The sequence below is a fragment of the Dermacentor silvarum genome, chromosome 4, assembly GCF_013339745.2.
Source record: "Dermacentor silvarum isolate Dsil-2018 chromosome 4, BIME_Dsil_1.4, whole genome shotgun sequence".
In the NCBI taxonomy this organism is placed as follows: Eukaryota; Metazoa; Arthropoda; class Arachnida; order Ixodida; family Ixodidae; genus Dermacentor; species Dermacentor silvarum.
This window is the reverse complement of record NC_051157.2, coordinates 19,958,003-19,974,102: the sequence shown is the minus strand read 5'-3', so window position 1 is coordinate 19,974,102 and position 16,100 is coordinate 19,958,003. Positions and strand designations below refer to the sequence as shown.

Below are 16,100 nucleotides of genomic sequence, written 5' to 3'. Positions count from 1 at the left end.
GAGAGAAAGAAAGAAAATCACCACGAAGGACAGAGAAAGAGAGAGAATGGAAGAAAGAGATAGAGAAAGAGAGAGAGAAAGATAGAGAAAGCGAGAAAGAAAGAAAGAGAGAAAGAAAGAAAGAAAATCACCACGAAGGTCAGATAAACAAAGAAAGAGAGAAAGGCAGAAAGAGATAAGAAAGAGATATAGAAAGAGAGAAAGAGACAAAGAAATAAAAAGAAAGAGAACGGAAGAGAGAGAAAGAGAGAGAAAGAAGGGAAGATAGATAGAGAGAGAGAGAAGAAAGAAAATCACCACGAAGGTCAGATACGAGTACACACACGACAAGCTCTCGCTTACCCCCATTTTCTCGACAGGGGAAGGGCTGGTGATTTTTATAGTGTAGAAGCAAAACAAACAATAGTTCATTGACCCATTCATTCATCATTCATTTTCCCCTTTAATCAGTGCTTTATTCACCTAGTTTCTTCATTGATCCACTAGTTAGTTGGTTAGTTAGTTAGTTAGTTAGTTAGTTAGTTAGTTAGTTAGTTAGTTAGTTAGTTAGTTAGTTAGTTAGTTAGTTAGAAAATTTGTTTATTCGTACCATTGTCTATCCTGATTAACCAGCGGCCGTGTGCTGGCCAATCACAAATCTGTGCTAAGTAAGAAAGGCATCATAGACATCATGAGCGTGTCCTTATTGGTTGATGCTAGCTCTAGCTTCTAAAACGCTGCACTGTTGTGTCAAAAAAGTAAGAAAATATCATAAAGAGACACAGCGACGTGTACGAATACCAATTTCCTCCGAGCCGCGAAGATGTGGCGTTTTTGTTCCACCTTATTCTCCATCCGCCATCCCTCGCAACTTGCTCCCCCACTAGTTTACTTTTTTTTTCCCCCTTTCTTTTTCGATGGAGACCCGGTTATCGTTTGTGACGCATTTTTCGGCCGTTTTCATTCTGCCCGATCGAATCTGTCTCCACCGCACCGCAGGGAAGTGCTGCGTCTTTTACCCCTTTCAGCCCCGAGACCGTTTTTCAATCTTCTCTCAGCGGATGGATTTCAGATCGCAGCTTTTCTTCAACTCTTTGGCTCCCGTTGACTCCTGCTTACTAAGGCATGATTCGAGACGTGGCTTGCGAAAGGCTAAAGGCGGGATGCTGGACCAACGCAAGAAAAGTGTTTGTTAAATTCTGCCGCCAGATGGCAGCTAAATAGGCGCGTGCCTACGCATGCCTTCGACGTCTGCCAGTTCAGAGAATCGCGTTATTCCCTGGCTTTCCCTCTCTCACGTGCACTTTTAGCTGCCAGCTTTCCCCTCGGTTCCTGACGCTTCATATTGTGGAGTTTGGAATGCGCCGCAATTTTCGCACGCGCCGCGTTCCCCAAGACTTTTCAATGACCTGTTATGAACTCATTTATGAACTCATTTCCTATTAATATTTCACGGCAACAAGAGGGCGAGAAATTTTGCTTATGGCTAGACAGTTAAGCGACGTTCATTTGCTAGGTGAAGAGAAATATCGTAAATGAATTAGGTATAACGAACATGTACAATCATATAACTTTTTTTTCTACTAAAACAAAACGTGAATTAAACTTTTGAAATGCGGAATTAACGATCTATTATTACCATCTTTCTGCCGGCCCGTTTCACCTCCTTGCGCAATTATTTCCCTCGAACTCTCTCTTTGTCATCAGGAATTTTCGATGACTGTACTTAGTGACATTATCGTTTGTAGCTGTTTAGTTTGGCCGCATCAAGGTACTAAAGCGAACAATTGCGTGTGCACTCCGCGTATTGGGCAACGTGCAAACAGTAGCTCATTGTACCATATCATAATCACCTGCTGCCACCTACCTGTTCTCCCTGTATCTCCTCCCACTTCCCCTTACCCGACTGAGGAGGCTAGAGACACGCTCTCCAGGCCGACCCCTCCTCCTTTGTCTTCATTAAAATCTACTCCTTGTGGCTCCGTATAGAGCCACTTGGTGCGATAGCGTTTTTGTAAACAAACATTTAAGAACACCTAGAATCCGCTAAATATATTGACTCCTTTATTAATGTATTTTGCGTTGGGCCTTTTTCGGCTGCCTGGATATGTTGACGCGCTGCCATTTAGTCGCTGTTCCGCGCTCTTGCGTGCACCCCCTGCAGGCTCGCCTTTCTTCTTCATCCTCCCGATTTCGACGGCGTCATTCTCATGGAAATGGGATCTGTCGACTCAAATGCTTAGGCGTCCTTCTTTGCTGTGCACGTGCTGGGTGGTACGACGAGCCGCCTCACGATTTCGTTGGCGATGCTCCTATGACGTCAACCACAGTCACGGTGGCATATTTTATCCAGTGTTGCGGAAGCAGAAACTTGCACACCTTATGCTTTGTTGCTGCTGTTTATTATTATTATTATTATTATTATTATTATTATTATTATTATTATTATTATTATTATTATTATTATTATTATTATTATTATTATTATTATTATTATTATTAGTTATGCATTTACCGACTACGAAGAAGTAGAAGGAAATTGAGGTGGCATAGACCTATAGGAGGAAGCAGAAATGCAACAAGCGCTATATCGTTTAAAGAAAAAAAGAAAGAAAGCTTAGAACATGTATGCAAATTTGAAGTGCTACTGTATTAAGCAATTAATATTTGAAAAACAAATAGAGTCAACATTATTTTTTTTTCATTGTCTGGAAATACTTAGTGCGCCCTCATATTGTCTACATGAATAAGAAACTCACCATGATCACCCATGTGCTAAGGTTTGTTGCGGGAAAATCGTGGGGTGCATCTGTACAAGCGATGCTTCAACTTCATACTGCACTTTCCCTCGGGTTCATGCGCTACAGCCTACCTGTGCTGGGCAGGACCCGAAGAAGAAACGTACACGTCCTCCAGTCGATTCAAGCTCAAGCACTGAAAGTATGCCTTGGCCTTCCGAGATGTGCATCTTCAGCAGCGAACTTCCTACTTCTATACCACACTCTGCGTTCAGCGATATTATTGCTTCGCATCGTACAGTGCGCCGCGGTGGCTCAGTTAGCTAAGGCGTTGCGCTGCTGAGCACGAGATCGCGGGATCAAATCCCTGCTGTGGCGGCCGCATTTCGATGCAGGCAAAATGCAAAAACGCCCGTGTGCTTGCGTTGTAGTGCACATTAAAGAACCCCAGGTGGTCAAAATTAATTCGAAGCCCTCCACTACGGCGTGCCTCATAATCAGAACTGGTTTTGGCACGTAAAACCCCAGAAAGAAAGAAGTGCTTCCCTCGAACTTCACGCCTGCAGCAAGACCACCATTACCGTTGCGGTGCCTACTTCCCCTCGAAGCCCAACTAACCATTCCTGGAACCCCCCTCCCGCCCCCCCCCCCCAAAACAAACAAACAAACAAACAAACACAGTCGTCATATTTCGCCCTACAACGAGCCACACTTCTGTCCTGCATGAGAAACACAGCGGACGCCTTCACATTTACACGGATGGTTCAGTTTCTTCTGCAAGCTCAGCAGGAGCAGTGCTTGTTCCCGCGAAGTCCTTCACCGTAAAATTCAAGACATTGCATTTTACATCATCGACGGCTGCAGAACTCGCCACTCTCCGTGCTGCTCTAGAGTTCTTAATCGAAGAACCGTCTCGGGCATGGTGAATCTTCTTCGACTCCAAGGCCGCTCTCCAGTGCATTATGTCGCCATTTCGTCATGAACCGAATGGAAAATTTGTCGCTGACATCAGACTTCTTCCACACCATGCAATAGAGAAAGAAAAAAAAAACATAGCACATCAGTGGATATCGGGCCATTGCAGTACCAACGCTCGTCTCCACATTCGGATCCACTTGGATCCGAATCTACAGCTCCGTCTTCCGTCAGGAATATCTAGAGCTGAGGAGACGCTTCTGTGCCGCTTGCGGCTTGGCGTGGCCTTCACGAATGCTTACTCATTTCGGATCGGAATGGCCAACAGCCCTACATGCGATAACTGTAGCTGCGAGGAAACAATCGCCCACCTTCTCTGTGAGTGTCCCCGCTTGAGTACGCCCAGGAAAGAACTTTCAAGAGTGTTAGATAGACTTGACAAACGCCCTTTGTCGGAGGAAAGGGCCCTGGGACACTGGCCGAGACCGTCCTCAGCACAGAAGGCTTTGAAAGCGTTGTTGCTCTTGTTGCAAAGAACTGCTGGTCTCAGAGACAGACTTTAAGCTGTGCCGTATTCTCCTTTTTTTTTATTTGTTGCTTTTCTTCCCCCGCCCTTTTTTTCTTTTGTAACATCTCTTTTCTATTATCTTTTATTCCCCTTAGCTCCTTTCCCCGGCACAGGGTAGCCAGCCGATCTGAGAACTGGCTAACCTCCCTGTCTTTTCGTCTATTCCTCCTTCCTCCTTGTCCATCAAGAACAACTTCAAGGCTCCCAATAAGTTCGTTGTGCCCCTGTGACATTTCACGGTCCATGCAGTTTTTATGCCCTCATCATCTCGATTACATCACCTGCATCCTTCAAATAATAAGCCCAAGTGCCGTTAAGTGCACTTCTCACATTTAAAAAGAGAAAGAACAAATGATTTCATATTCATCGCCACACGCTATAGCAAACTTTATTTAACCGCACTTCTGACGCATATTATAGAAACTGGTAACCGAATACTATTGACGAATATGCGTTGCAGTCGCGTCTCACTCCGATGAGGCACGGGGACAAATTGTTGCGCGTCACATTTCTTCTTGTTTCAGATTTTACTAAATTGGCGAGCTGCTTCTTGCGCTTCCTTTAGCGAGCGATAAATCTTTAGTGCCAGCTGAAGTTGCAAGCAATATCTGCTCACGTTTAATGCGCACCTATATTAATGCGCACATATCTCACTCATTCGTTCGCATTTAATTGTTTGGATCTGCCCCTTTGCGATATAGTTCTCGGAGAAAACACATTCGGAAAGACGTTTGTGTCGAAACTATTCGTTGCCCTTGCACTGTAACACTTGATTACATTGATGTTCCGCTATCCTTGCCAACCAGGACATGTTCCGCTACCAGAACAACGACCTCCTTATCCCCCTGTTCACAGAACCACTCGCTCCGTGCACCGAACTTCGAAGCGCTAACCGCTCCAGCGCACAATTCCTGGCCGGATCGTTAGCGCCAAGGGCCGCGCTCGCATTTGCGAATTCTTCGCTCGCTGCGCGGCCCGAGGAACGAGCAGAGAGGAAGCGCGCGTCAGGGCGCCGGGTGCACGTCGTGGCCGCTATACGTGCACCGGATCAATGCGTGCGGCACAAAAAGGAGGGAAAAGACACAAACGAAACGAGGAGGGTGATCGGGAGTGGCTCTCTGACCGGCGCGGACACTGGGCGTTCCTCTTGGGCGTTGGCCCGAAGGGGGGAGAAATAAGGCACGTGCTCCCCGCACGCCAGTCCCGGCTTCGCCTTCTGGCTGGCCGTGGCTTGGCAAGGAAATGGCTCTTTTAAGCGCGCTCCGTGCTCCGTAGGGAAGGGTGGTCCCCGTTCTCAAAGGCAACACGGAGTCTGTGCCAACGTTCTTAAATTCTTTCGTTGGTCTGCGCATCCAGAATCGGGAGTACGTGCGGAACGTTGAGGAAGACGTGCTCCCGTAAGTTCTTTCTTTTTTCCCTTTCCTTCGGTCAACGTGTCTTGCTTGTTCTGTTGGCAAACAATTCACGACTGATGTTTTTCGGGCTGTGCATTGAGTCATGTCCACATCTCGTTCGTCATCCCTACTCCACAATGAACGCTCGGTGTATAGGCAGTAAATAGGAGCGCGCGGACAGAGTCGCTTGACAGTGTCAGGCATCGTAATTTCCCTCTATCCCTTATTTTTTTTATTTTGAGACAGAAATTATGCGCCTTCAAAGGGCCCTGATCGCGATAGTATATTTGAGGAGCATAAACAAAGCGCGCGCAACAACGCGAGGACAAGAGCTATGGCCGTTTTCCTTTAATTCAGAACTAATCGCCCAGATACGGAGATATAACATTCTGCTACTGAATCATCGAATCATTTTATCGCGGCAATAACAACATTCGAGTTTCTGCATGCCACGGGATTGACTTGTAGGGCCGTTCAGTGTGCATAAACATCACTGCCTTCCTTTCTTGTCGTCGTCATCATCATCATCATCATCATCATCATCATCATCATCATCATCATCATCATCGCCATGCTTTCGCCACCCCCTCCCCCTTCTCGCTTCACCAGTGCACAGTAGCAGGCTATACATAGAGCGCACCAGCTCCAGACCAACCCCTCTTCTTTTCCTGCAAATAAAATTGACCACTCTGATCGGAGCGAAATTCATGAATATTGCACGCGTTCGTGGACAGCTTAAAGAACATCGTACTGTACACCCTTGCAATTTTCTAATAGGAATATCGTGCGAGCGCAGACCGCGCGCAAAGCAGTTTCCCGTTCGAATGCCCTCTGCTACGCTGTTCGCTTTGTGTATAGGAGTCCACACGTTCTACCTTCGTTATCCGGGAGGTTTCATCGGGCACCGCGATAAATAGCTAGGCCACGCAGCTACCGGTATTAACGCGACAGCGTTTAGGGCCCCGTGTCGCAGAAAATCCGACGTCGGCATTGGCGCCCGTGGCCGAGAAAAGCATCCTCGAAATATATTTAGGTATGCCACACCATTCTATCATCAATGTTGCTCATGCCTTGTCTTGCATTCTTGGCAAAGCTATTCCTCGGAATTTTGAGAATGACAATCCACAAACGAATGTCATGAAACAAAACACCCACATCGCATGCCTTTTATGTTAAATCTTCTCAGACTGAAATATTAAAAGTGCGAAGCAAATACGGAAACCTGAAAATGATGTAATTTCTTTGGCGTGGTTGTGCACTATCTCCAGGATCGGCCCACGCAAGAGGCCACGTTTCCACCAGAGAGCTCGCCTACGTGCATAGCGTTCGCCGCCAGTGTTTCCCAGTAACCGTTACGGTTGCATTAGCTGCAGTCGTCGGGAACCATGAGTAGCAGTCAGGGATCTTTGAATGCTATCGCGTTCCACTCTTAAAAGCGAAGCTTGAGCGTCATCCCAATTTTTAACAATTTCATTGCTTCTGCTTCTTTTCTTACCTCGCACGTGCTCAAAAACTTACTTTCTTTTTATCTTTATTCCCTGGCGCATGCGCGGGTTCTAATAGTGCGCAGAAAAAAGTGCAAAGCGTGTCGCAGATAAAACATCTTAATCTACGCCTATTCTCACATCAGCTTTTCGCAAGCAGGACTGCGCAGATAACCCTGCCAGGGCGTGTGTCCTCCTAATGCGAACATCCTAGAAGACGATACTCGCACAGGAGAGTGATTTGTGTGCTTGCGCATATGTCGCCGATCTCGCCGCTTCTCGCTATATAAGGCGCTCACATGCTATGTGGTGGACGCTTGCGTGTTATTGTTTAAAAAAATTACGAGTGTGTTCTGCATCAACATGGTCGCGCACACTCGTCCACACAGGTGATCCCGTAGCCGGTGATGCGAAGGGTATGTCTTCCTGGAAACCGATGCCTTGGCCGAGGCCCGCTAGCCCTCATTGTGGTCGGTGCCCTCGTCCTGGGCGAACTTATCGGCCTGCTGGTGGTCAACCGCCTCGACCCTACTACTCCGGCTACCCGCAGCGGATCCTCCCCTCCGTCGCCCCCACAGCAACGACGCGCTGGTTCCGCTGCCCCCGCAGACGACGAGGTGACCCCTGCCGGCGGCGCGCGCGGCGTTCACATTCTGGACCTGCTCGCGCGGCGGACCCCCTTCAAGTTCGACGAAGACGCGATCGAGCTCGACGCTAGCAGAAAGTACAAAATCGCGCGCTCCTTCCTCTCTCCCGACGCGGAGTTCGGCTCGCCGGACGCCGGCGAGGTGTGCCTCGCCACGCAGGGCTCGCTCGACCGGCTGCACACGCTCGTCGAACTGGCCCAGCTGTGGAACGGACCCCTGTCCCTGGCCGTGTTCGTGGCGAACGCGGCGCAGTTCCAGGCGCTGCGCGCCTACCTCGCCCTGCTGCGCTCCTGCTCGGAGCCCGTGCGGGCCAACGTGCGCGTGGACCTCGTCTTCCCGGTCGGCGTGAACGTGACGCGCGCAGTCCCCTGGTCGACCCGCGGCGGCGGCCCCGAATTCTCGTGCGCCGGCCACGCCTCGTTGCTGCGCGCGCTGCATTCTTCGGGAGGCGCCCGCGTGGTCCGCGGCAGCGTCAAGCAGATGCTCTACCCGCAGAACCACCTGCGCAACGTGGCCCGGGACGGCTGCTCGCCGCAGAAGCACTTCTTCGTCGTCGACATCGACGTGATGCCCAAGCCGGGCCTGTGGGACGAGCTGTCCGACTTCTTGGCCTCGGCCAACAGTGGCCGCCGGCCGCCGTGCGCCAAGTGCGTGTTTGTGGTGCCCACGTACGAGGCGCGCGAGATGGTGCCCGTGCCGAGGACCAAGCGCGAGCTGCTCGCCATGGTGCGCCGCAGGGAAGCCCGCCCTTTCCACGAGAAGTCTTTCGTCTTCAACCAGTACGCCACCAACCACGCCGCCTGGGAGGCCCTGCCGCACTCCGAGGACGGCCTGCACGCCGCCTACCGGGTGCAGCACTACGAGTTCTTCTACGAGCCATTCTACGTGGCCGGCAAGGAGGTGCCCCGTTACGACGAGAGGTTCGTCGGATACGGGTTCACGCGCAACACGCAGGTCAGTCTACAAGCATGGCCATTTTAGTGCATTGTTCCATGTTACGGCGCTGGGGCATTTGAATGCGAACGTTGGATAGGAAAAAAATGCATGCATTTCCAAAACGATCCAACAGGTGACTCAAGGACTGTTTGGGGAATGGAAATACGACTGAGTTGTTTTAGCGCGAAGCACTCTTTGCCTCATTCGAGTCACTTTGCGGTAGCGGCATTGGAGAAGGGATGACTCTAATTAATAGAGAGAGAAAAATATTTACAGAAAATGCAGAGGGGTCGGCCTGAGCTATAGTTTGCTCTGGCCTGCTACTCAACACTGGGGAAAAGGGGCGGGGAGGAAAAGGGCTGATGAAGGATAAGAAAAGGATGTGTGTATTGACCCTTTTCATGGCGATCCCGTGGACGCCGCCATGTTTGATCACGTGGTTACGCGTCCATGGCTTGCCTCAGCTGCCTCCGTTGACTGTGTTTACAATAGATGTGAGTTACACCCCAGCGCGGCGAAGCAAACCTCTGTTTCGGCGGATATTGTAGACGGTAACTGTGTAGACGACACGAAGCTTTGGCCACAGCCTCAGAGGACATGTAAGCATTTTCGGAGCTCATTGCGTTTTGTCCAAACGGCGCGAGCAGCATACACGATGCTTGTTTTAAACGCGGGGATATAAATGTATTCCAGGCTTTCCGCTTATGAATTGAATCAGGATCAGTGTGTTTCGCTCTTCGTTCTGTAATTGGCAAACACTTTGAAGAAGTGGCTTGTCATGTTTTTGACTCGGTGCGGTTGCTATCTGATTGTTTTTCTGCTTTGTCACTCGCGGGTGTGCTCAGTTGCAATAGATTTGTTCTTGCTGCGCACAAGGGCTTGGAACATAGATGTTCTGTACTTTGTAATAGCTTTTAGCTATTACGTTTTACCGCTAGTCCTACGCTAGTTTTACCACGTTTCACCACTAGTCACTCGCTTACTTTGTGGACAGTCGCGAAACGTTCAGCTTCGAACATGCGTGCATGTGCTGTCGGTGTAGTTTCCGTCACCCATGCTTCAGCGCATTGATTCAAGTGTGCGCACATTATTTTTTTCTTGATACCTACGTTGGCGATAAAGTAGGCGTATGCTTGCGTGTGAGTTAGGGTGGACGTATGTCGATAACGTTCGAGAAACTTACTACACCAGGAAGCGGTGCTACTCCCTTTGTCACTGTGTAACGAGCGGTACTCACTCTTACCGACGTTCTGGGGCGGGAGCCCTTTCTTTGAACGTTAGCGATACAACGCTGGCGGATGAGCAAATTTTTTCATACTCGAGGAAAGCCGTACATCTCTAACTGCCGTAACACAGACAGTTGTAGTTTGAAAGTTTATTTAACATAAGTAAACAATACAATTAGAAAGTACACATTTTTGGGACCCAACAAATTTGTTAAAGGGTCCCTACAACGGTCCCTGCTGTTAAAGGGTCCCTGCAGCGGTTTGTGAACTTGGCCACACAGATTCATTCCATTCCTTAATATGACAGTCACTATTTTTGCAGCCAACTAATGCACACGTCTTCCCTCTACCGTTCCACATTTTGCAGTATGAATGGAGCACAGTGCGTTAGCGAACACACATTTGCATTTCCGACAGCTGATCGCACAGCAGCAGGTCAGAAGCGGTAGCGGTTTCGTATTCGTGCATGCGCTTTCGCTGAGGCTACGTGCGGCGCGCCGCCGAAAGCGCCTTCTCTCCTCTAGAGCAAACTGTTCCGCGAAAATGGTCAATAAACAACTCCACAACGTTGTGGCGTCTCTAATGTCATGCGTCTAGCCCAGTGGCTTGTAGAAAGGCTGTAGCACTAGGCAAAAGAAACTCGTCTGATAGCGGCCTCTTATCGTCGTTTATCAATGTATATGTAATCACCACCCAATACCTGAAGTAGCTCAGGCTAACAGCCATGCTAACATCTCCAGCATTTCATTAAAACATGGTTCTGTCTCTTATCGACGTTTGCGATGGGAGAGACCAGTTTCTGTCGTTCTTTCGCTTACGCGGGACAAATGCAAACATGTGTGAGCAAGTGTTTAGGCACCCGACAGTGTTCACAATTTGGCCTATTGTCACTGCAACCTATAACGCCTGGGAAATGCGACACCAAGACGAATCAGTTGCACCATACCTGTTTGGCTTTTTTTTTTTTTTTTTTTTTGAGCTTGAGGCATCCGAAATTTCAGTTCCGGGTCCCCACCAAGCCCAAGGGCGCGGGATCAAATACCGGCCGCGGCGACCGCATTTCGATGTGGGTGAAATGCAAGAACGCCCGCGTGCATTGGGTGCACGTTAAAGAACCCCAGGTGGTCGAAATTAATACGGAGTCCTTCACTACGGCGTGCCTCATAATCAAACCGCGGTTTTGACACGTAAAACCCAAGAATTTCATTTAATTTTAGTTCTGGGTCCTAATGCTGTGTTTCTAATCAATAAAGAAATGCATGACTGACGGTGTAATCGAACCGCTGCCTTCAAGCACAGCAGCGCTACGTTTTAACCACTAGGCCACGATCGCATGCATACTCCTCTCGTGCCAAAGCCGACTGTATTATAGCTTTTTTAGACGTTTCGCGCGTGTGGCAAGTACCAGTTTCATGTGCTTCTTTTCTCATAACTCGCGACGCTGTGAACCCACATCCCAGTACTTTCCTCGTAGCAGTTAACACTATCTAAAAATTGTGCGCCGCTGTGCCGCCTTCGTGATTGGCCTAGGTCAAACAGGTTTTCACGTTTCACCGCCGGAGTACTTGCCATCGTCGTTTTTACCTACACTACATGTAATCGCCATGGGTCACCATCACCTAGAAGCACAAGGCCTAAGCACTCCGATCATGACGTCATGCTACCTGGCCCGACTGCCATAATGGGTATGCTCCCACGTAAGCAACAGTGCTTTTGACGTCACCGCTTTCGTCACGCCAGCCTTTGCAATGGAAATTTCGGGCCGGGTAGCATGACGTCATAGATCGGAGTGCGTAGGCCTTGTGCTATCTAGGTGGTGTTGCATGGGTACGTACGCGTACGATTGTATAACACGTAGTCGCTGATGACGTCGCAATCCGCGTTTCTCTCGCTCACGCTCGTCCAGTATACATATGTATAACCCAACAATCCCTATGTCGTAAGGGCACCTCGAAAGGCCGCAGTAGAAATCGTACCGTCATCGTTACAATAATCGGGGCCACCGTCGTCTTGCCGCTGTCATCAAACGCACTCTCGCGTCGGATACATAGCTGGTCGTCTTGAATAAACACGTTCGTCTACCTGATAACGCTTTGCGTAATCCCCATCTATGCTGAGTAGCCAGCTACGGACAAATGTTTCGCATATAGCATTGATTCCCACTGCGTGGGATTTTCTTTTGCGCTGGGAAGCATCGGACGCGACGCTTCACCGGGAGCTGAGTGCCCTTTGCTCGTTACTACGTAGCCGGATCCTGCCCTCAAATGACGTCACTTTCTCGGGCATAAGCCCTGAGATCTTAGGGAGGACCAGGCGCATCACACGCACGCACGTGCGTGTGTTGCGCGTAGATGTCGGCGCATTCGTTAGCAGTGCATGCCAGGTAAATATACCTAGTAGCGAAGCTTCCATAGAAGCCCATACCTTCAAAACATGGCGGTTCATCGGCGGATCATGGGGCTTAGCGCAATCAGTGTGACAAGGGAACACTTCCGGCAGAAGAAAAAAAATAATGGGACGTCATTTTGTCCTATGATGCTCGAAATTTGTTTTGGTGGCCTGCCATTAGAGCTGCATTTTCAAATGCCCCGCCATTCGACTTGATGGGCGTTTCGAGCTTTCAGCGCAAAAGGCGACGAAGCCACAGGTCAGCCGTACGGGTGTCGAAATCGCACCCCTGCACAGAACATAATTTCTTTGGAGGCCGACGACAGCTTTGGATGTAGATGGCCGGACTCATCGTCGGAAGCCGAGCCCGTCGGCCAGCGCATATAAAAATATACGACTAGTGTATGAAAATTTATTAGGAATTTTATTTTGGTTGAATGAATCGAACTTTGGCTAGTCCTAACTGAAAAAAAAACATCGCCCAAGCACTCCGTACAGGTGGTTAACCAGCGAAGCTGGAACGTGTGGCCCCGGTGTTTAGCCGTGGGTTACTCTCGACGCTGTATTGAAGCGTTTCTCAGTTATTGGTTACATGTTTCTGTTTCTAGTCGAATGCAAGCGCCAATGGCGGGCGGATGCTGCTAACCACGACGCCGAGTTAACTCGAGATATCGAACGCATGCGACAACAGCGAGTCGAGGAGGCGGCGTTGCGGGCAGTGCAGCGTCAACGTGGCAATGACGGGAACGCGTTCGCCGGGGCCATCGCCCGCTTTCGGCGGGAGTTTCTCGAGCGGCACTTTGGCTTCGGCTGCGACGAAACGTCCACGTTGAAATCGCGAAGTGGAACGCAAGCGCCAATGGCGGGCGGATGCTGCTAACCACAAGTATAGTGCCTAGAATATAAGTATATTCTAGGCACTATACCACAAGGCCGAGCTAACTCGAGATATCGAACGCATGCGACAACGGCGAGACTAGGCGGAAGCGTTGCGGGCAGAGCAGCGTCAACGTGGCAATGGCGGGAACGCGTTCGCTAACGACATCACTAACGGCGCTGCCAATGGCGCGCGCGCGCGCGCTTGGGTGCGACGTTGAGAACGACGTCACTGACGGCGCACCCGATGGAGACGTTTAGCGAAGCATAGGACGAACGAAATATACAGCTTTCGTTGTAAAACGTATCTTTCTTTTTTAACACGAAAGTGTTTTATGCAGGGGTCCACCAAGACTTCACTGACGTATTTCCGTCACGGATATGACGTTCTTACAATGTACACGAACATAATACAAAGAAAGAAACCAGAAGAAAAAGTTCCACAAACATGCAAAATTTGGGAATCGAACCCACGACCTCTCGGTCCGCGACGATAGATCGCCGAGCGTTTAACCCATTGCGCCACAAACGCATTTGCAGAGAGCTACACAGACGCGCCTTATATATCTAACACTCCTTCGTGTACCCGCGCTCTTGCTCGGGGCGGTGCCGCCGCCTACGAGCAGAAAAGAGAAGTACTGCATTATGACACTAACGCGCACCGACAGTGAACGCTTCGGTGGTCTCAGCACTACGACGCCTCGATGCCAGCATTCGAAGGGACGCTGGCATCAAGAAGCACTACCAACGCCACCTAGGTGGCGTTCACCGTACTCAGCACAGCGGAGCGTGGCCTCCGCAATTAGCTCTGAAAATGTTTCTGAAGTTGATCGCGGAGGCTGCAATTACGACGCACTGATTTGACTCGGTGACGATTCAGTTACGTGCTTTGTCTTGCGCGTTGTATTAGTGTGTCAGTTACGTGCTTCGTCTTTCGCGTTGTGCTAGCGTGTGCAGCGTAGTGCAGCTTCCATATGCACGACGGTTGCTCATGGTCATCGACGTTGGTAGTCGTGATGGAGGAGACGTGCCACCAGGCGTCAGCGTGGGTGCATCAACGCCTAAAGGCGCTTTAGCCACAAAACACCAATAGACATTATATATCAATGTGCAATAAACATTACACTACTTCTGTGAAGACACGTTTCACTTTCGTGTTCTATACCGATTCCTATATAAGAGGGATCAACCACATTTTTTTTTTCCAGTGTTTGTCCCTTCCTCACATGGTCGCGCTTCAATCGCTGCTCCCATAACCACCTATGCTGATGTCAGTGACAATTTGTTCTGAACCGCTTTTCACCCGAAGCGTCGCGACCTATTTGGATCGACCTTGGTGCACGTCCCTTTGATATTATTTTACAGCGAAGCTGTTAGCCTCTAGTTGGTCGGGATTTTTCGTGTCCGCGTGTATACGGCTCTCGCCCACACGAAAATGTGGGCCGATCCCGGAGACGGTGCAATGAAGCGGCAACCGCACAGTATGCTGCTTCTCCAAGAGGCATCACATGACGTCATCACGTGACGTTATTGGACTACGTCATCAGGTGATATCGTCACGTGACGATTGCGTTATTCTCGTATATTAAAATTACAATCCGAAGCCGTCATGTCTGCAGCTTGTGTGTAAGTCGTACATTACGAATTCTCTGACGCAATTTACCCTGAAAAATTATATTAGTTAAATAAGGTCCTTGCGCTTTGCGGAGGGCCTAGAGGAATGAGCATGTATGCTGCACTTCCGCACACGCGCGTGCGCGTGTGACCTACGTCGCTTGTGGTTGTGGTGCTTCTCTAACGTCGGCAACGGCTTTCCTGTACACAGGGTGAAATGGAGGCGCTTTTTTTTTTTTTTTTTGAGTAGCCATCGACTCTGTGCGTGCGAGAATTCGTTGAACGCTAGGCTGTATGCGCACAGTAACTGCGCACACCCGCTCACTATTGAAGGAAAATCACGGTAGAAGCAGACTTCGCTTTCACGAGGACACGCAAGTCGAGGTTTTTGTACATCGAGCAGCTATCGTTTGCGTTTTCAGTGAGAATTAGTATCAAAGGAGAAGCTTCCACGGCGAATTCCAGAGTTACAGAATTCCACACGCCGAGACCCGCCTCTTATTGTCAAACATCATTTTGTGGTATTAAGCCAGTCAAGTGTGCTGGTGCATTCGGGCCATTCCGGTTTTTCACCCTTGCCTCTCGTTGAACGTCAGTTTTCAGACACGAGAGAGAGAGAGAGAGAGAGAAAATGATAAATGAAAGGCAGGGAAGTTAACCAGGACTGAGCCCGGACTGGGGAATCTGGCGTCTACAGCGAACGGAATTCTCCTGCCGCCGAAATTCGCGCCGGTCACACTGCTAGCCCACCGCGCCGCCGGAACGCGATACAGCGTCATCTGCGGTGTAAAGCGCTAACCTCCAAACAAGCGCCGGATATACCGGATGTGCCCGTAGCCTCGAAACTGCGCAGTTATCTCCGCTCGTGTAGAGTTCGCGTGGTTTTATTTTTGCGCAACGACAATGAACAACGAACAAGCAACGACAATGAACCCTGATCAAGAAGAGGCAGTACTGCTAGGCTTGTTGGCAAGCACCTTTCTGGCGATGCATGACGCGCAGAAGCATTCGCAGAAGAGACGACGCCAGCGGCGATGGTGTGTTCATGCTGCTTTGCAAAAGCGCGAAAAGCTTGGTCACGCCACCAAACTACTACCCCTTCTGCGAGATCGTGACGTGGAGTACTACAGAGAGTAAGTTCAGATGTATTGTTATTCGTGATAACAAATATTAAGTTTCGGATCAATTCGATCAGCATTTACGACGTCGCGACAGACACGACTGCGACAACGCGCGCGCGTCCGACTCGGCCGCCATCTTCGAAATTCTCACTCGCGCTCCGATTGGTCCGCGGTGAGGGAATCCGGCGGCAGCTGCCGCAAAAATCGGTCCGAG

The 16,100-nt window shown here is 49.6% G+C and overlaps 1 protein-coding gene across 3 annotated transcripts in view; it reads left to right on the top strand.

Annotated features, from left to right (window-relative positions):
* LOC119449587 (beta-1,4-glucuronyltransferase 1) overlaps positions 1–16,100 on the top strand; it is a 69,677-nt gene that overhangs the window by 15,718 nt on the left and 37,859 nt on the right. For 2 of the 3 annotated variants that reach the window (XR_007466340.1, XM_049665318.1), the window contains exon 1: positions 7,304–8,679. Coding sequence is in view for 1 of the 3 variants with exons in the window: in XM_049665318.1 (XP_049521275.1) it covers positions 7,486–8,679 (1,194 nt within the window). In the remaining 2 variants the exon portion in view is untranslated. Of the gene's footprint in view, positions 1–7,303; positions 8,680–16,100 lie in introns of those variants that run through there. The other variant, XR_007466339.1, reaches the window with a different exon arrangement.